General features: G+C 50.8%; 2 protein-coding genes across 4 annotated transcripts in view; both read right to left on the bottom strand.

Moving 5' to 3' along the window:
• Nucleotides 1–21,209, bottom strand: part of LOC142492496 (uncharacterized) — a 300,526-nt gene that overhangs the window by 15,942 nt on the left and 263,375 nt on the right. The window lies entirely within an intron of this gene.
• Nucleotides 8,634–21,209, bottom strand: part of LOC142492508 (uncharacterized) — a 42,940-nt gene continuing 30,364 nt past the window's right edge. The window contains exons 4-5 of one of the 3 annotated variants that reach the window (XM_075595198.1): nucleotides 11,820–11,911; nucleotides 8,634–11,407 (exon numbers count right to left, since the gene is read on the bottom strand). In XM_075595198.1, coding sequence (XP_075451313.1) covers nucleotides 11,862–11,911 — 50 coding nt within the window. In that variant the 3' untranslated portion in view covers nucleotides 8,634–11,407; nucleotides 11,820–11,861. Of the gene's footprint in view, nucleotides 11,408–11,819; nucleotides 11,912–17,064; nucleotides 19,708–21,209 lie in introns of those variants that run through there. The other 2 variants (XM_075595199.1, XM_075595197.1) reach the window with 2 other exon arrangements.

Raw genomic sequence — 21,209 nt, forward strand, 5'->3', positions numbered from 1 at the left:
CCATCCAAAATGATCTGGGCACCCTGGAAGGACCGCAGCCCTCCATCAGGCATGGTTCTTTGCACCCCGATGCCCGGGAGCAAATCTTCTGGCTACACCACGCTAGACGCTAGAACCCCCAGGCTGATTCTCCTCCAGTGCGTCGCTACCAATTTCCAACGGATGCGGTTCACCCGCGAAAGCGAAAGTGACGTCAGACGCCGTCGCCGGCGACACACTTGGCCATAGGAGGAAGACTGGGAGAGAACACTGCCGCAAACAAGAGCATTTAATTGCCAAAGAAACCTTTATATGTACATACAATTGTACTTAGTGTGAGTACAATTCTTATTCCTCTATATATAAATCCTTTGTATTTACAATCTGCACTACTGGGCTATTTCTGTTTTGTTTCTATTGCATGAACCGCATGGAGATTTGAATGCAAACATCCCTGAAATAGTCTGTCCACACGAGATTTGAATATCAATATAAACTGAAATAGAAGACCAACTATATATACACCTCCTGACTGAGTCAGACAAAAGCTCTACTTTTTATTACCTCTTGTAAGTAGAAAATCCTCAAGAGCCAAGACCTGCATCTAGCCCCCATTGTATTAACACACTACACTATTATTGTTTTTTATGTTTTTTATTTCACATGAGGTGCTCCTGATTGGATCGCTCCCTTCTCACCTCAAACAAAGACTACACCAGAATAACAGCAGCGCCCAAATCTGGCAAGCTCCCTGCTTGCTGGTCACCAAAGGTAACCCTCCGTGGGTGACTGCTCAGGATATCAGCAGGCTGCACATCGACTGGTGCCCTTGGACATCCTCCGCTCACTGCTGCTGGCTCTGAGTGACAAAAGCAGCATCTGCCTGGGACAACCCTCCTGATTGTGGCTCCATGGCTGTGCTCTGTTCCTCTGTGTGGGCCAGCCCAATCTGGGTTACTGGCCCTGCAGCTTGTGAACGTTTCCCCTGATGGGGTCCCCCAGACCGCTCACGGTCCGGGCAATGTGGCCGGATGTGGCCCACCTTGTGGCCATGATAGCACCGTCTCTCAAGCTTGAACTCCCCAGTATAGGGCGTGTCGCTGCCCACTGTATGTTTGGGAGTCCACTGAGGTGCAGACTGGTCCCCTCTAGCCGGAATGGCGGCCTCTCTGGGGACTGCTGCGTTGCTCACCAAGGCTCTGCTGGTTACATATTCATTTGCTGGCTCTGATGCTTCCACAGCAGTTAATCTGGGAACGTCCTGTTCCCCGCTGACAAGGTGGGATTGAGGGGTCTTTCCAAGCGCTGTCGACAGGAGCTGTACCCGCTGTTCATAGCTAACCCCTTCTCCCCAGGCGGTGAGGAGTGCAATGAGACCAAAAGGTAGCAAGTTCGGTCGCCGCAGCAACTAACCCATCTGCACCCCCTGGCACCACGCCACCCTCTTCCAGGTGGTCACTGACATCCTCCCCCTGTCCTTGCAGCCCCGGAGCTGAAGGGACCTCCTGCACTCCGGGCTGAGTACCGTCTGCTGCCACAGCAGCTGGTGGGGCCATCCTGCCCTCATATTCTTCTAAGTCCTCCTCCAGCTGACTCTTGGACCGACCGTCTGTCGTGAAACCGTACCCCACACATCTCTCCACTATCTGCGTCTGGTTCCAGGTACAAAACCTTCCTGAGCGTGGACTCATGGTGCCACTGGAGTATAGGTCCAGAGACCAGTGAATTATCGCGTGCTTCTTTGGAAGTGTGTGTAAGTTGCCACTTGTCTGAGGAGCTCGCAAGCTACGAGGTCCTCACTATATTACAGAACCCCACAGGAAACTGTAATATAGGCTCAATCAGTATCCCACCAGGCTGCCACCAGTTAATAATGCCTGTCACGATGGGCACAATTAACATTTATATTTTGTGGATCCCAATTGAGCATACAAGTTGAGCAAAATAAATTGTCATTTATTTCCTTGATAGACAGACACACGACAACCTTAGAATACACTTAATAATTACACTTACTGGATAGAGAAATGGGATTGAATGTCCAGAAAGGTGCAAAGAACCAGAAGATTGTCCTTTAAAATGCAGTCCTTTTGCAAGGGCGCAAATTGCCAGCCCAATCCTTCTGTGAAAGTGCAAAGTCTTTTCTGGTTCTTCGGGGTTCGTTCTGGAATCCCCAGGGCTAGCGAAATCCTGAAGCAGGGCTAGTTTCCTTGTTGCGATGTTTTTAACCCCTTGCGTTCTTGAATCGTAGCCGCTGTACTTAGATCTTATCCGCTTGAAGAAATCAGGTAACAACACAGGAATGAGGGTTACAGGCATCCCTAAGAACAGGTGCCCTTGGAGTTTTACATTAGCCTCATCCCATTGGCAAGGAATTATCTTCCTCCTTCCTCCTATCAGAGTCTGCCATGTCACGTGGGAAAATCCTACAGCCAGCCTAGGTAACTCTGAGCATGCTCAGTAAGCAGCTTGGTAGCACTGCTGAGTAAAAAGGGGCCACTCATTTCTGGGGACGCAACGTATGGAGTTTGGTCCCAAGGTGTGAAAATCTAGTATGAGTAACAGGATCTGCTGCTCAGAAACATCCCGATTAAGTGACACTTTAAGACTCTGGGGTCTTTCATCCCCTAGACGCATAGGCATCTCCCCAAAAGGGGGCTCATGTATGCATAACATTTGTTCCTTAATGCATTACAAAGGCAGGCAGAAACAATAGCATCCTGCCTGTACATTTAAATATAAATTGCCATGCTCAGTAGCACTCCTCTGTGAAACTTATATGCTTATATATATGTTGTGGGTATTTTGGGGGTTCAATTTGAGCTTGTAGGTATTCTGTATGTTTTATGTTTTCTGTATGTTTTATAATTCTTGTGCAGCTAGTCTTGGCTGTTTTGGAAGGTGGCAACCTCCTATCCAATTGAAGCTCACTCCCTCCCACATTTAAATGGTTAAAAGCTCACTCCATGGCATCTCCCACTATCAGGGGAACTTGCCTGCATGCAGTGTGATTGTGACAAATCTATTACAGAGTGCTTTTCCTGGTAATGTACAGGTTAATAAAAGCTTCAATCAGACTTAGAACTTTTGCAACTTATATTGACAGATTTATTATAAATCATTCTTCCTGGCAATGCACAGGTTATTAAGAATTTATATTAGTGTAGGGACCCTTGAACGTGGTCTGCCGTGAAGTTTGGCTCAAGGGCTTACAACAATTTGGCCAAAATGTTAAACTAAAAGACCATTTTATTTATTAGTTATTTATACATGTATATTTAGGCACTGTACCGTATATAAGTTTTTCTGGATGTGCACTGAGCTTTGTCTGTGTTTTATGTTATGTCTCTGGTTTTACATTTTAAAACTGCAACAGAAAGGCACATCATCAAAAATATATGTTTCCCTTATGACAAAGTTATATTTTTAACATGTGTATTCTTGGGGGGTTACACTGAGGCTGCACACCAACAATCAGGGTGCTGGCTCACTCCGTTCTTAAATTAGCAGTCTTAATGGATCGGCCCCTGTTATTCAGCACTGCAGGTAGGGACAAGCCTACAAAATGGGGACAACAATGCATAGAGGGGAAAATGGTACATTGGAACAGCATATAAAATTAACCCCTTCCCCCCCAATACGATTTAGGATTAACCAGCCGAGCATACTGCCTTTATTAATGCGCTAATTAATCCTATTATCGTCACAGAGGTGCTGCACAGTAAAGAGATGGAGAAAGCATGCCCTGATGCGGCTCCCAAGCTGAAATCTCATCCCTTCAATGAAGCATTTGCTTAGTCTGCGCCTGTGGCTAGTCCTTTCACTTCTGATGCACTTTCCTGCTCCCTCAAAATGTTTTAGATTGCACCTGCACCTATTGTATTCTGTAAGCCTCCCATTATTCCATTAGATTGTAAGCTCTGTATGGCAGGGACTCTGGTCCCCAGTGTTTAACTCACTTGTGAAACTTTGTATATTATCTTCCTGCACTTTATTGGTAATTCTGTAAAGCACTCGTGGGGCAATATAAATAAATATATATACGTACCCTTCCGGCGCTGGAAGTCACCACACAGCACTGTGACATGAATGAGCATTGAGGGGTCTTCTAGCACTGGAACGTGACTTATGGTAGGGGACTGCTTAGTAAATAAGACACACAAGCTCTTCAAGTATGAGTGAGCAAATTGCAGTAGTAGGGGGTTAAATCTTATTTAAATCCGATGAAAAAGAATTAATCCAAGATGGGTGCTTTCCCCGCTAAGACTAAGGCCTTGGACATAGAGCATTGAAGCTCGCTGAGGCGCGCTCCTGCTCTGCCTTGCCTGCTGAAAATGGGGCTTTTTTCTGTCCTTGCAGGCGAGGCAGTGAGCACGCTCAGGGGGCGGGGCGGAGGCAGAGCAGAGGCGGAGGCATGCCAGGAGGCGGGGCTAGTCCCCCGCTCCCATTGGATGGGATCGGTCACGTGACCGCTCCTCCGCTTCCGCGAGCGGCAAATTTCAAACCTGCCTGTCTCGGCAAAGTTTCTCAGCCTCCGCACGCATCAGCGCGCATGCGGAGGGGGAAACTATAGCCGCGCTGATGACAGATGCAGGGGCTTTGTGCATCTGCTCAGCGCGGCTCAGCCCGCATCAGCGAGCTTCCATTCACTATGTCCTAGGCCTCAGAATTTGAATAATTTTAGAAGAATTTGAAAGTTTTTTGCCTCCATGAGCATTGTTACCAAGATCAAGGGTCAAAAATTAAGAAAAAGCCGGAATTTAGATCAGGAAGGGGTTCTTTCAGACATAACACAGAAAACGATGCTGCTCTGTTTTGTGCCTTATGAGGGGAAACTGGCAGAGGACAAGCTCCTCCTCTGCAGGCCCGGAGTTAGAGACAGGGACCAAAGTGACCAGTTCTGGGAGAGCTGGCCTCAGACAACAACAGATGCCTGGATACGGAAAAGAATAAAATCCCGGAATGCCTTCGACAGCCAGAAAATTCCAGTAAGGGACTTCTTTAATACTTCTTGTCACGTACGACACACCTGTAAGCACGGGACCTGCATACGGGTGTGGGAGTGTGGAAATTGGGCCTGAGAATTGGATTATGGTATGGGATCTCTGAGACACATTATGGTATACTAAGACTACCCTAGCGATAAAAGGGTTAATCAGTTTGTGAACCGATTGCAAGCAATGTATGATGAGGTCGGGGAGATTGAGATAATGAGGGTGACACTAGACCAGTCCTGCACAACATAGGGCCCACAACGACGACTTTGGGGAGTAGTATTCATTACTCCCGGCTCTCATCAGCTTCGTGCCTACTTCCACACTGACCGTCCCACGCTTCTGACTTCAGCGCGTCACCGGGCGTCTCTGCCGGGGCTAACTGGGAGCTCAGTGTGCGGACGTCAGAGAGGCCCGGCGCGCACCAGAAGCTCGGCGTGGGACAGTCAGTGAGGAGGGAGAAGCCTGAAGCTGGGGAGAGCCTGGGCCCGTGGCAACTAGAGGACCAGGAAGGGGTCCATCCCCAAGGTAAGTCTGTATTATATATTGTGACGGTGAAGGGGTACCCAGGCTCACTAATAAAGTTTCAGCACACTTGGGTACCCCAGATCCGTGTGCTGAGGTCCTAAAGTGTCAGCTCTTGGACCCAGTTGTAAGAAATGCATTACTGTGACTGTGTGCAAATTTTGCGAGATTAAAGATATCTGCGTGTCTTTCCTTTCCTGGGGTGCTGGGACCGGGAGATTTGTAGTCTGTAAATTTCAGGGTGGGTTTGCCGGAGAAAGTCTTTACAGAATGTGTTTATGTATCGGGGTTCCGGAGTTCTGGGATACCCCAAACTTGTGATCCGGGAATCGAGTGGGATTCTCGGATGGAGCCAAGCACATTGCTCCGGGCAAACTCTGATCCTGAAAACGTTCGACTCACCGGCAGGATTCCTGCTGTAGCATAATCCAGACAAGGTAAACGGGGCATGAAGGGGTTAATGCAGTGTTTCCCAAAGTATGCGCCGTGGCGCCCTGGTGCGCCACGGCTTGGCTAGAGGGGCGCCGCGATCAGGGCCGCCAGCAGCGGGAAACAAGAGCTGCTCGTTAATTTAAAAAAAAAACCTCTGAAGCCGGCGCCGGGTCTCCCTGGCAGCGCCTGACCCTCCGCATGCGCGCTGATGCGTGCGGAGGAGAGACTTCCCCGAGAGACAGGTTTGAAATTTGCTGCTCGGGGAAGCGGAGGGGCTGCAGCCTGCCCAGCATTGCAACTAAAGAGCCACCAGACAGAGGCAGCACCAAGGTGTGTGTGTTAAAAACAAGCTGCAGGGGGTGTGTGTGTGTTAAAAACGGGCTGCAGGGGGTGTGTGTTAAAAACGGGCTGCAGGGGGTGTGTGTGTGTTAAAAACGGGCTGCAGGGGGTGTGTGTGTGTTAAAAACGGGCTGCAGGGGGTGGGTGTTAAAAACAGGCTTGCGGGGGGTGGGTGTATAAAACGGGCTGCAGGGGGTGGGTGTGAAAAACGGGCTGCAGGGGGTGGGTGTGAAAAACGGGCTGCAGGGGGTGGGTGTGAAAAACGGGCTGCAGGGGGTGGGTGTGAAAAACGGGCTGCAGGGGGTGGGTGTGAAAAACGGGCTGCAGGGGGTGGGTGTGAAAAACGGGCTGCAGGGGGTGGGTGTGAAAAACGGGCTGCAGGGGGTGGGTGTGAAAAACGGGCTGCAGGGGGTGGGTGTGAAAAACGGGCTGCAGGGGGTGGGTGTGAAAAACGGGCTGCAGGGGGTGGGTGTGAAAAACGGGCTGCAGGGGGTGGGTGTGAAAAACGGGCTGCAGGGGGTGGGTGTGAAAAACGGGCTGCAGGGGGTGGGTGTGAAAAACGGGCTGCAGGTGGTGGGTGTGAAAAACGGGCTGCAGGGGGTGGGTGTGAAAAACGGGCTGCAGGGGGTGGGTGTGAAAAACGGGCTGCAGGGGGTGGGTGTGAAAAACGGGCTGCAGGGGGTGGGTGTGAAAAACGGGCTGCAGGGGGTGGGTGTGAAAAACAGGCTGCAGGGGGTGGGTGTGAAAAACGGGCTTGCGGGGGGTGGGTGTGAAAAACGGGCTGCAGGGGGTGGGTGTGAAAAACAGGCTGCAGGGGGTGGGTTTGAAAAACGGGCTGCAGGGGGTGGGTGGGTGTGAAAAACGGGCTGCAGGTGTGTGAAAAACAGGCTGCAGGGGGTGGGTGGGTGTGAAAAACAGGCTGCAGGGGGTGGGTGGGTGTCTGTGAGAGAGAGTGTCCGTCTGTCTGTGAGAGAGAGTGTCCGTCTGTCTGTGAGAGAGAGTGTCCGTCTGTCTGTGAGAGAGAGTGTCCGTCTGTCTGTGAGAGAGAGTGTCCGTCTGTCTGTGAGAGAGAGTGTCCGTCTGTCTGTGAGAGAGAGTGTCCGTCTGTCTGTGAGAGAGAGTGTCCGTCTGTCTGTGAGAGAGAGTGTCCGTCTGTCTGTGAGAGAGAGTGTCCGTCTGTCTGTGAGAGAGAGTGTCCGTCTGTCTGTGAGAGAGAGTGTCCGTCTGTCTGTGAGAGAGAGTGTCCGTCTGTCTGTGAGAGAGAGTGTCCGTCTGTCTGTGAGAGAGAGTGTCCGTCTGTCTGTGAGAGAGAGTGTCCGTCTGTCTGTGAGAGAGAGTGTCCGTCTGTCTGTGAGAGAGAGTGTCCGTCTGTCTGTGAGAGAGAGTGTCCGTCTGTCTGTGAGAGAGAGTGTCCGTCTGTCTGTGAGAGAGAGTGTCCGTCTGTCTGTGAGAGAGTGTCCGTCTGTCTGTGAGAGAGAGTGTCCGTCTGTCTGTGTCTGACAGAGAGAGTGAGGTAAGAGAGTGAGGTCAGAGAGAGAGAGAGAGAGAGAGAGAGGTCTGAGAAAGAGAGAGGTCTGAGAAAGAGAGAGGTCTGAGAAAGAGAGAGAGAGAGAGAGAGAGAGAGAGGTCTGAGAGAGAGAGAGAGGTCTGAGAGAGAGGTCTGAGAGAGAGAGAGGTCTGAGAGAGAGAGAGGTCTGAGAGAGAGAGAGGTCTGAGAGAGAGAGAGGTCTGAGAGAGAGAGAGAGGTCTGAGAGAGAGAGAGAGGTCTGAGAGAGAGAGAGGTCTGAGAGAGAGAGAGTGAGGTCTGAGAGAGAGAGTGAGGTCTGAGAGAGAGAGTGAGGTCTGAGAGAGAGAGTGAGGTCTGAGAGAGAGAGAGAGAGTGAGGTCTGAGAGAGAGAGAGTGAGGTCTGAGAGAGAGAGAGAGTGAGGTCTGAGAGAGAGAGAGAGTGAGGTCTGAGAGAGAGAGAGTGAGGTCTGAGAGAGAGAGAGTGAGGTCTGAGAGAGAGAGTGAGGTCTGAGAGAGAGTGAGGTCTGAGAGAGAGAGTGAGGTCTGAGAGAGAGAGAGGTCTGAGAGAGAGGTCTGAGAGAGAGTGAGGTCTGAGAGAGGTCTGCGAGAGAGAGGTCTGAGAGAGAGAGGTCTGAGAGAGAGAGGGGTTTGAGAGAGAGAGAGGTCTGAGAGAGAGTGAGGTCTGAGAGAGAGAGAGACAGAGAGAGGTCTGAGAGAGAGAGGTCTGATAGAGAGTGAGGTCTGATAGAGAGAGTGAGGTCTGAGAGAGAGAGAGTGAGGTCTGAGAGAGAGAGAGAGTGAGGTCTGAGAGAGAGTGAGGTCAGAGAGAGAGTGTGTGAGTGTGTTAGTGTCTGAGAGAGACACCAACTGCGCACTGCAACTGTTAGGTATGTATATACAACTTTGTTTTTACTTTGGGCGCCGCGGAAAAATCCTGATCGCCTTGGGGAGCCTTGAACCAAAAAAGTTTGGGAACCACTGGGTTAATGTATACATACAACCATACAGGGGATCCCCAGTATAAAAGGGGGGTAGCCCACTACATGCCCAGGTACCCTGAACCTGGTATAGGGGGTCAGGGGGTGCTCCAGCTATATGATAAAGCGGAGAGTGGCTGTGTGTGTAAAAAGTGTAAAAGTTATTTCTAAAGTGTGCCAAGGATGAGGCTGGTGAGTGTAGGCAGTATATACGCTCACTCCATCCCTGACACCAGAATAGGTACTAATAAGTGTTTATTAAGTGTAATTGTGAAGAATTGTGTGTTTGTCTTAAAAGGAAAGAAATTACAATTTATTTTGCCCGCCTTGTTGTGCTCAGTGCAGAATCCCGGTAGTAATGTGATGGTAAGACCTGGTCTCCCGTGACAGTGTGCTATAAATATCCTGCAGTTCCTTTCCTACCTTGCTGAGCATAACTTGTTGTAGCATTGAGCTCCTGCATCTGTTGTGCCTTGCTCCTTGTCCTGTGTTCTTTTGCAGTTAACACTTCATGTACCGACCCGGCTTGATTTTGGAACTCCTCTGGATTTTGACCCTGGCTTACCCTCGACTCTGCGGATCTCTCCAACCCAGACCTTGGCTATACGGAACCTCCGCGATTCTAACATCTCCAACCCCAAACCACGGCTATACGGACTTGACTATTCTGACCTCTCCATTCCAAGACCCTGGCAAGTATCAACTAACCCGCTCTCTCCAACCCAGATCCGGGTACGTTTGACAATCCGCCTGCCAGGCACGCTTCCGCGGCTGTGGGTGCCTGGTTTACTATTTCCCCACCTCAGTACCGAGTTCCTGTCTTGCTCGTGGGCAGCACAAGCGTTACAGTATGCTCAGCCCAACGAACATGGACCCCCCGGAGGTGGGCCAAGCCCTGTCTTCAATCTCTGAGCATTTTCAATACCTGGATTACCAGATTGCTTCCCTTACTAAAAACCTGGCTACGGTTTCTCTTAACCAATCACAATCCAGAATTATTAGACCTGCTACTTTGTCTGTTCCTTCCCCTGAAGCTTCTCTGTCCCTCGAGCCACGTCTCCCCACTCCCAATCGATATGCGGGTGATCCCCATGGATGCCGAGATTTCCTCAACCATGACATACAGTTCGAGTTAACCCCTTCCCGCTTCTCTTCTGATAGATCTAAGGTGGCGTATATTATCGCTTTATTAACCGGAGACGCATTGGCATGGGCATCCCCCATCTGGGAACAGAGACCGGAACTTGTCCAAGACTTTCCACGCTTCAAGAAGGAATTTAAGCAAGTCTTTGATACCCCTGGCCGTAAGATTACTGCTGCTTCCTCTTTATTTCACATTTCTCGGGTCATAGACCGGTTGCAAGATACACTCTGGAATTTCGGACCATCGCGGCAGAGACGGCTGGAACGATGAGGCGTTATCGGCAGCTTTCTGGCAAGGTCTCTCCAAGACATTAAAAATGAATTAGCTGCTCAAGAAAGACTCACAGTGCTCGAGGATCTTATTGCCATGTGTATGAGGGTGGATCAACGACTTCAAGAAAGGAGGCTTGAGCGCCATCAATCACGTTCTCTAACACCAACTGCTCTTATTCCCAGTATCTCTCCTTCTACTTTCCCAGCTCTTGAGGCTCCAGAAACAATGCAGTTAGGAAGTCACTAGCTCTCCCCTTCAGAGAAACAACGTCGGAGAACTGGAGGATTATGTCTTTACTGCGGACTGCCGGGTCACCTTGTGCTTCACTGTCCCACGAAGCCGGTTACCATTTCTTTTTCCCCTTCTAGTAAGAGAGGTCTACCTACCAGGGTCATGCTATCTTCCTTGATGGTCCTGGCTTTCTAGTTCCTGTTTCTGGCTTCATCGACACCGGGTGTGGGGGACATTTTATGGATCAAGATTTCGCTACCAAACATAAGATTCCTCTGATCAAGAAATCAATACCGGAGGGTCTGGAGGCTATCGACGGACATCCTCTTCAGCCAGCTTTAATTTCATCGGAGATTCCTACTCTTACTCTCTCCACTAGTGACGGTCACAAGGAAAAAATATCACTGGATGTTATTCATTCACCATCTGTACAGGTCATTCTAGGCCTTCGTTGGCTCCAACAACACAATCCGATTATAGACTGGACTGATAAGAAACCTATACAATGGGATGTTGCCTCTGAAAGTGCTCCTGTATCCTCGGTACAACTTATCGCTGGCGTAGAGACCAGTACTCCTGCCAAACCGACGCTTCCTGATGTACAGTTAGGTCCGGAAATAATTGGACACTTGATACAAGTTTTGTTATTTCGGCTGTGTACCAAAATAAATTCAAGTTACAGTTAAATAATGAATATGGGCTTAAAGTGCAATCAGCTTTAATTTGAGGGTATTCACATCCAAATTGGAGGAAGGGTTTAGGAATTACATCTTTTTAATATGTAGCCCCCTCTTTTTCAAGGGACCAAAAGTAATTGGACAATTGACTCAAAAGCTGTTTCATGGACAGGTGTGGGCTATTCCTTCGTTATTTCATCATCAATTAAGCAGGTAAAAGGTCTGGAGTTGATTCCAGGTGTGGCATTCGCATTTGGAAGCTGTTGCTGTGAACCCACAACATAATGTCAAAGGAGCTCTCAATGCAAGTGAAACAGGGCATCCTTAGGCTGCAAAAAAAAAAAAAAATCCATCAGAGAGATAGCAGGAACATTAGGAGTGGCCAAATCAACAGTTTGGTACATTCTGAGAAAAAAAGAAAGCACTGGTGAGCTCATCAAAACACAAAAAGGCCTGGACGTCCATGGAAGACAACAGTGGTGGATGATCTTAGGATCCTTTCCATGGTAAAGAAAAACCCCTTCACAAAATCCAGCCAAGTGAAGAACACTCTCCAGGAGGTAGGCATTGTCACGGTGACTTTATGACAGGCTGTAATTTACACACAAATATAAAAGATAATATATATCTATAACTGGGTCTGAACTGGGACGAGACTTAGATATGATAAAATATAATTTATTCCTTGATAAAGGTGAACACATCAGATATACAAATAACAGGCAAAATATAGACACTTACTTAAAATGGAAATGATGAAGCAGTCATATCTGGACTGGCAGTTCATACAGCACTCTTCATAGTCATCAAGACACCAAAGACATGAAAGACCTCTGGCATGAAGACATTGCATAGCGTTTCTCTCAGCAATCAAGATGGTATAGAACAGACAGAGGATAAAGGGTTGACCACAGATTATATACCTTTTGTGGCCCTATCCTTAACCTTAAGTACAGGTGATTGGTTTTCAATTACCTCCAGCCACTCACTAACATGGGAACACATTTTGATCCATGCCCCCCTGCTAGTTGGTACATGCGCAGTAGCACTCTGGGGTCTCATTTCTATAATCCCACATTTGCATCAGGAATGCCAGCCAGTCTACCAAATGGAATATCTGGCAGGAAACCCTTTGTTGTAAGGTGTGAAGTGGGACACTTATAGTCTGCTCTGGTTTGAGTCATCTCCGCCCTCCTGTAAACATTGTAGGTGATAAACTCCTTTGAACAGCACTTAATTTCTAGACATTGGGACGCTTCTCTGACCATCTGCTACCTGATGGCCAAGAGAATTTCCTCTGGGTTTTACCCATACCTTGGAACACAGTATGAAAGATAAAACATAAACATATTAAAATATCCGGTTCCGTTGGGTCCAGCAGGTCCAAACTTCCCAGTTCTCAATGCCGGAACTGGGACACCCTATGGTCCAATTTGCGACTTACTATGACCTTCGGAACCGGAGATACACAAATACACTTAAAACCATTTCATATTTTAATACAAAAATCTCCGCTGTAAATTAAATCACGGTTATTCACTAAATCCCCATTGAAAACAACGGGCTCCGCCGCCATAGACTTTCAATGGCAAACCGCCGCCACTGGCGGCTATGGGAATCCACCGCCATAGACTTTCAACGGGGCGCCGCCGCCGTTGAAGTCAATGGGGGTTTTCCGCCATAGCCGGTCAATGGAGATTGGCCACCATTGGAGTCTATGGGAAAAGTCCTGAACTTTCAAGGGGGTCCATACTCCGTCGGGTTGGTCCAAGAGGGTCAAGGATGGTTCTGCAGCGATGCCGGAGCAGTGACTACAGGTACCCCAAACCCTGATCCTCTGGGCCCTCCGGAACCGGAGCTATGGATTCCTAAATTTCAGCTTTTCACACTTAGCCGTTTTCTTGAGCTGTTTCTGCCGCCGCCATTGGAACCTATGGCGCGACCCGCTCTTCTCGGTTCGACCCTTATCGGGGGTCCAGGATACGGGGACCCAGGTTGTTGTCGAGTGGGGGGAGGTCTAGGAACTAGGGGCAGAAGGAATTTTATTTCTAGGTGCTCTAGAAGTGTTTATTCCCACGCCACTTGTCGTTGAACTTGGCTAATCAGTGATCAAAGCTCTCCTATTGAAAATGTATCCGCTTTGCGGTTAAGCGGTGTGGACGGCAGCCAACTCGTTCCTGGAAAGCTCCTTCGAGGATTTCCATTGAAGTCAATGAGCCCATTGACTTACAATGGGAAACCGCCGCTCCTCCTCTCGGACGCCATCTGCTGGTCTTCTCAGGAAACAGGACCCAAACAGCAAGATTCACCATTGAAACACATGGAGCTCAATGGCGGCCTATGGGAGCCTGCAAAATGGTGCCTGAAAAGGCAGGAAAATTACACAAAGGGCTATAATCACTAAACAACTACTAATCCTTGTGCTCCCGGATGGATCCTAGTGTGTGTGTGATGCAGACACTGATATAACAATAAAACAGGGGAACAGGGGAATATACATTTTCAGGTTATGACAAGGGTTAAATCACATTTCTGGGCCTCAGCCCAGTTAACCCCTTGTCTCCCTGGTGAGGTTAGAGGGTGGCCAATTGGGGTGTAACCCCAATCCCGGGCCAAATTCTCCCCATCGTCACAGGCATATCATTATCCAAGTCTATCATAAAGAGAAGACTTCAAGAGAGCAAATACAGAGGGTTCATCACAAGGTGCAAACCATTCATAAATCTCAAGAATAGAAAGGCCAGATTAGACTTTGCCAAACAATATCTAAAAAAGCCAGCCCAGTTCTGGAACAGCATTCTTTAGACAGATGAAACTAAAATCAACCTGTACCAGAATGATGGGAAGAAAAAAAAAGTATGAAGAAGGCTTGGAACGGCTCATGATCCGAAGCATACCACATCATCTGTAAAACACGGTGAAGGCAGTGTGATGGCATGGACATGCATGGCTTCCAATGGCACTGGGTCACTAGTGTTTATTGATGATGTAACAGAAGACAGAAGCAGCCGGATGAATTCTGAAGTGTATAGGGATATATTGTCTGCTCAGATTCAGCCAAATTCAGCGAAGTTGATTGAACAATGACCCAAAACATACTGCGAAAGCAACCCAGGAGTTTAAGGCAAAGAAGTGGAATATTCTGCAATGGCCGAGTCAATCACCTGATCTGAACCCGATCGAGCATGCATTTCACTTGCTGAAGACAAAACTTAAGGCAGAAAGACTCACAAACAAACAACAAACTGAAGACAGGTGCAGTAAAGGCCTGGTAAAGCATCACAAAGGAGGGAACCCAGCGTTTGGTGATGTCCATGCGTTCCAGACTTCAAGCAGTCATTGCCTGCAAAGGATTCTCGACAAAGTATTAAAAATGAACATTTTATTTATGATTGTGTTAATTTGTCCAATTACATTTGAGCCCCTGAAATAAGGGGACTGTGTATAAAAATGGTTGCAATTCCTAAACGTTTCATACGATATTTTTGTCCAACCCCTTGAATTAAAGCTGAAAGTCTGCACTTCTATTGCATCTCGGTTGTTTCATTTCAAATCCATTGTGGTGGCGTACAGAGCCAACATTATGAAAATTGTGTCAGTGTCCAATTATTTCCGGACCTAACTGTATATACCACCCTGTCCGTTACAGATAAAGGCCGCTGTTTGCAGCACACGAGTGACAGGAGCCCTTACAAATATATACCGCCCCACAAGTAACAGATATATACCGCCCGCGCGTTACAGATATATATACCGCCCCGCCCGTTACATATAAATACCGCCCCGCCCGTTACAGATATATACCACCCCGCCCGTTACAGAGATATATACCACCCCGTCCGTTACAGATATATATACCGCCCCGCCCGTTACAGATATATATACCGCCCCGCCCGTTACATATATATACCGCCCCGCCCGTTACATATATATACCGCCCCGCCCGTTACAGATATATACCACTCCGCCCGTTACAGAGATATATACCACCCCGTCCGTTACAGAGATATATACCACCCCGTCCGTTACAGAGATATATACCACCCCGTCCGTTACAGATATATATACCGCCCTGTCCGTTACAGATATATATACCGCCCGCCAGGGACAGCCAGGCCGCACGGCGTGTATCCCCCCTGGGAGTGACCCTAATCACTGTAAGTACTGTGCCCCGGGGACAGCCAGGCCGCAGGGCGTGTCTCACCCCACGGAGTGACCCTAATCCCTGTAAGTACTGTGCCCTGGACACAGCCAGGCTGCAGGGCGTGTATCACCCCACGGAGTGACCCTAATCCCTGTAAGTACTGTGCCCTGGACACAGCCAGGCTGCAGGGCGTGTCTCACCCCACGGAGTGACCCTAATCCCTGTAAGTACTGTGCCCCGGGGACAGCCAGGCCGCAGGGCGTGTATCACCCCTGGGAGTGACCCTAATCACTGTGCCCTGGACACAGCCAGGCCGCAGGGCGTGTATCACCCGTGGGAGTGACCCTAATCACTGTAAGTACTGTGCCCCGGGGACAGCCAGGCCGCAGGGCGTGTCTCACCCCTGGGAGTGACCCTAATCACTGTGCCTCGGGGACAGCCAGGCTGCAGGGCGTGTATCACCCCTGGGAGTGACCCTAATCACTGTGCCCTGGACACAGCCAGGCCGCAGGGCGTGTATCACCCGTGGGAGTGACCCTAATCACTGTAAGTACTGTGCCCCGGGGACAGCCAGACCGCAGGGCGTGTCTCACCCCTGGGAGTGACCCTAATCACTGTGCCCTGGGGACAGCCAGGCTGCAGGGCGTGTATCACCCCTGGGAGTGACCCTAATCACTGTGCCCTGGACACAGCCAGGCCGCAGGGCGTGTATCACCCGTGGGAGTGACCCTAATCACTGTGCCTCGGGGACAGCCAGGCTGCAGGGCGTGTATCACCCCTGGGACTCACCCTAATCTCTGTAAGTACTGTGCCCCGGCGACAGGCAGGCCACAGGGCGTGTATCACCCCACGGAGTGACCCTAATCCCTGTAAGTACTGTGCCCCGGGGACAGCCAGGCCGCAGGGTGTGTCTCACCCCACGGAGTGACCCTAATCACTGTAAGTACTGTGCCCCGGGGACAGGCAGGCCGCAGGGCGTGTCTCACCCCATGGAGTGACCCTAATCACTGTAAGTACTGTGCCCCGGGGACAGGCAGGCCGCAGGGCGTGTCTCACCCCACGGAGTGACCCTAATCACTGTAAGTACTGTGCCCCGGGGACAGCCAGGCTGCAGGGCGTGTCTCACCCCTGGGAGTGACCCCAATCCCTGTAAATACTGTAGTAGTAGTACCTCCAGCCCATAGCAAGGCTGCAACATCGGGGCTCTTAACTGAGAGTCTCCTTGATGCTCCACCAGGGTAATGGGAAAGCCTAGCTGCCCTACACGCTGCCCTTCCTTCCCCTCCCCTGGTGCCCCTATCTCCTGCCACCCACCGGTCACTCCTACAGGGGAATAACAGGGTACAGTCATAGGAACAAATAAGTCAGGGTCAGTCTGCGACTGGGTCTGGCTTACCTCACTGGTCCCCGCAGAGACCGCTGCCTTCGTTGGTCCCGACTGCAGGGGGACTGGAGTGGCCGCCGCCGGCATCATCTTGGCCGGGAAGCAACGGGCAACTGCCCCAACAGCTCCCGGGTTTGGCACAGGTAAAACGGTGCAGGACATGGGTCCCAGGTCCTCGTGGAGAAACTCGGCTCCATTCAAACAAGGTAAAACAACCTCCTCCCGCCATCCCTGTCCCTCCCCCCACTCAGAAAGGGCTCCGGCACGTTGCTGGAATCGCGGCTCTTCCGCCGCCACCGCTACGGGCGAGCCCCGGGTGGCTGCCGCAACAGCACCCGGCTTTGGCACAGGGTCGCCGGCGTAGATCGTGGGGCTCCGGTCATCGCTGGGGATCGTCGACTCCGCCAAACAATGTAAATCATCCACCTCCCGCACACCCCAACCCTCCCCCCAAATAAAATTGCCTCCGGCATGATGCCAGAATGGCGGCTTCTCCTCCGCCGCCGCCTGTTATTCGCCGGGATCAGGTGGATGGCCGCCGCTCTCCTCCGCTGTTGCCGATGCAGCCCGGCCAGGTTCTCCAGGGGACGTCCCGCGAAGGGTTGTCGCCCGGGCTGGGCGGGAGCCATCGGAGGATGCCGCTAAATGGGTCACCTTGTCCGCAGCTCGTGAGCGCTGGCCCTGAGGGGCTTCTTCGCCCGACCGCGCATTGGGCTTTGATATGCCCCGCTTTGTGGCAGTGGTAACACCGCCGCTTCTGCCGGAGCTCCTCCGACGCCGATTGACTACCTCCCGCAAGAGGCTGCTGAGTCCAAGGCGAAGTTGCTCGAGCGCCGGGCTCATTCTGGAGCTTCTCCACCGCCAGTGGACTACCCCCCGCAAGAGGCTGCCGAGTCCAGGGCGGAGTTGCTTGAGTACCGGGCTCAGGGAGGGGGTAAGTGGGTCGGGACATCGCCAGCTTCTGGAGCTCATTCCGCTCTGCCTGAGACCACCTCCCTCCCCACGCAGACAACAGTGAAAGCTCTTCCAGGGAAAATGGACTGGCCGCCACAATGGCCGATACCTCTCCGGCTGCAAGACTCTCGTGGTCTCAGCGATCACCCGCTCCCTCCACAAGTCTCTGCCGTACTGGAGCTGGGTCCATTCCCTGCTCTCCTGGCGGTTGGATGGTTACAGCGGCTGCAGCTGTGGTGCTTGGCTCAGCCGGCCGGGTTTCGTGCTCACCGATCGCCGTCTCTCTCTCAGCTTTACCGGATGAAGGTTCCTGCTCTGACATGATACATTCCTCCAGTCTCGGTGCCCGGCTCCAGTCACACGGGGGCCGGCACTTTGGTTCTGGAGGCAATGCCTCTCACAAGTAGGGGAACAGTGAGGTGGTGCCATATCTTGCGTTATATGTTGTACACTGTGTGTCCAATATCTTTTTTCTTCGGAACTCGCAATTCACCTCGAGTGCCAACTGCATTACAGAGTCCCGCAGTAAACTGTAATACAGGTTCAGTTCAATCCCACCGCTGCCACCAGTTTATTACAATGCCTGTCACGGTAACTTGTGACAGGTTGTAATATAAAACAAAATAACTGGGTTAAACTGAACACGACTTAGATATGATGAATATAATTTATTCCTTAAAAAAGGTGAACACACAAGATATACAAATAACATGCAAAATATACACTTACTTAAGGGGTTGGACAAAAAAGAAATCAGGATACAGGATTGGCAGTTCCTTCCACAATACAGGTTCAGATGTAGAAATCACAAAAAGACATGAAGACAATGGGAATAGGCTGATCCTCGTTTATATGCAATCTCAACCCTATCCCTTAACCTTGGGGCGCCTGGCTGTCTAGCAGATTCCTTTGTAGTTAGGAACTCCCCTGTCTGCAAGTGTGAATTATGACACTTACAGACCATCAGGCCCTGTGTTCCTCCGCCCTATTGTATACAATCAGAGCGGTCAGCCTTTGATCAGAGGGTTTATGATAGATCACTTGTCTGCCATCCTGACCATTAACATAGCAGATGGGTTCTTAGTTTTCATACTAGACACAAAATACAATTCATACTTTAATACCTTCACATATCAAAAGGTTCTGTTCTGCTGGGCCCAGTGGGCTGATACTTGCCAGTCCTTTATGCCGAAAGTGACTCTCCATTGTGGCCAAGTTTCAGCTCTCTGCGACCACCAGAACCGGAGATACACAAATGCACTTTAAAACCCTTATTACTTTAATGCAGGATTCTCCGCTCTAAGAATAAATCTCTGCTTTTCACTCTTTTCCCATTGACATCAACGGGCTCCGCCGCCATAGACTTTCAATGGAGCCACTCTGCCGTTGAAATCAATGGGCTTCGCCGCCATAGACTTTAAATGGGGTAACTCCGTCATTGAAGTCTATGGAAAAACCACAATTCTTTACATTCGCCCATACTCCGCCTGGTTGTTCGGAGAGGGCTATACAGTCAAGCCGGAACGGTGACTACATGCGACCCAAATCCCAGCCCTCTGGTCCTCACAGAACCGGAGATATGGACTCACACATTTGACACTTTTGGACTTAGCCGTTTTAACGCCATGCGGCTTTTCCCCATTGGAATCAATGGCCGGCGCCGCCATAGACAATGCATGGGCTAGCGCCGCATGGGATTCAATGGGACCTCCGCTCCGCTATTAGAGTCAATGGCGCGACCCTCTTTCATGAGTACGACCCCTTACGGGGGTCCCTCATTCCCGGACCCGATGGGGGTCGTGTGTGGGGGTTCCTAGGGGCTAGGGGCAAAAAGAATTTTATTTCTGGGTGCCCTAGAACCTAAGTTTCCCACGCCACTTGTCGTTGAACTAATAGTGATAAAAGCTCTCTTTTAGACATTGTATCCACTTCTGCGGTTTGGATGGCTGCCAACCTGTTCCTCGAGGCCGGCGTCGAGGAATCCTCATTGAAGTCAATGGCCCCATTGACTTACAATGGGAAACCGCCGCTCCTCCTCTCGGACGCCACCTGCTGGTCTTCGCTGGAAACAGGCCCAACCCCGCTAGATCTGCCATTGAAATGAATGGAGCTGCAATGGCGACCTATGGGAGGCTGCAAACTGGATCCTGTAAAGGCGGGAAAATGGGACAAAGGCTATAACCACTGAATTAACCTTAACCCTTTCCCTCCCGCATCAATCCCAGTGTATGTGTTGGTGCAAACACGGGATTGGGAACAATACACATTTACAGGGGAAAATACATGTGGTTGTGGAAGCAGGGTAAAAACACATTACTGGACCGCAGTCCAGTAAACCCCATGCTTCCCAAGTGAGAGCAGGGGGTGGCCAAATGGGGTGTAACCCCTTTAATACCGGGCCAAATCCCCTTTCCCATGACACCGGGGCAGCGCAGACAGGGGAGCCCGGGGCAACGCAGACCGGGAGGCTCGGGGCAGCACAGACAGGGGGCCCCCGGGCAACACAGACCGGGAGGCCCGGGGCAACACAGACCGGGAGGCCCGGGGCAACACAGACCGGGAGGCCCGGGGCAACACAGCCCGGGAGGCCCGGGGCAACACAGCCCGGGAGGCCCGGGGCAACACAGCCCGGGAGGCCCGGGGCAACACAGCCCGGGAGGCCCGGGGCAACACAGACCGGGAGGCCTTGGGGCAACACAGACCGGGAGGCCCGGGGCAGCGGCGCAGACAGGGGTGCCCGGGGCGGCGGCGCAGAAAGGGGGGCCCGGGGCAGCACAAACAGGGAGGCCGGGGGCAGCACAGACTGCAAAACCGCAAAAGCGGAAACATTGTCACAAAAGAGCTTTGATCGTGCCATTGGCGTGGGAACTAGGGCCTCGGTCAAGTTCATGGCCAATTGGCGTGGGAACTTCTGTTCTAGGGCACCTAGAAATAAAATTCCTTTTGCCCCTAGATGTTAGGAACCCCCTCACTTGACCTCAACAGTGTCCGGCAAGTAATGGCGACGAGAAAGGGTCGCGCCGGCCAGGAGGATCCTAACATTGACCGTAATGGCGGAGAAAGCCGCGTGGCTTTGAAACACTAAGTGTGAAACAAGGTAAACTGCAAACCCATAACTCCGGTTCCATGGGGACCAGAGGGCTGAGATTTGGCAAGGATGTAGTCACTGCTCCGGCATGACGGCATGGCAATTTCCAGCCCTCTCCCCCCAACCGAACTGAGTAGGGTTAACTGTGAAAAAGTGTGTTCAAAAGTGTTGCCCATTGACTTCAATGGTAGCGGAGGTCCCATTGAATCCTATGGTAGCGCTGGCCCTATTGATTCTAATGGAAGAAAGCCGCGTGGCTTTAAAACGGCTAAGTCAAAATGATTATAAAATGTAAACCTATATCTCCAGTTCTATGAGTACCAGAGGGCTGGGATTTGGGTCGCATGTAGTCACTGCTCCGGCATGACTGCATGGCCATTTCCAGCCCTCTCCAATCAACCAGACGGAGTATGGGCAAATGTGAAAATTATGATTGCCCCATTGACTTCAATGGCGGAGTTGCTCCATTGAAAGCCTATAGCGGCGGAGCCCATTGATTTCAATGGAAGAGTGAAATGCAGTGATTTATTTTAGCTTATAGCGGAGAATCCTGCATTAAAG

This window comes from Ascaphus truei, chromosome 4 (assembly GCF_040206685.1).
Source record: "Ascaphus truei isolate aAscTru1 chromosome 4, aAscTru1.hap1, whole genome shotgun sequence".
Lineage (NCBI taxonomy): Eukaryota > Metazoa > Chordata > Amphibia > Anura > Ascaphidae > Ascaphus > Ascaphus truei.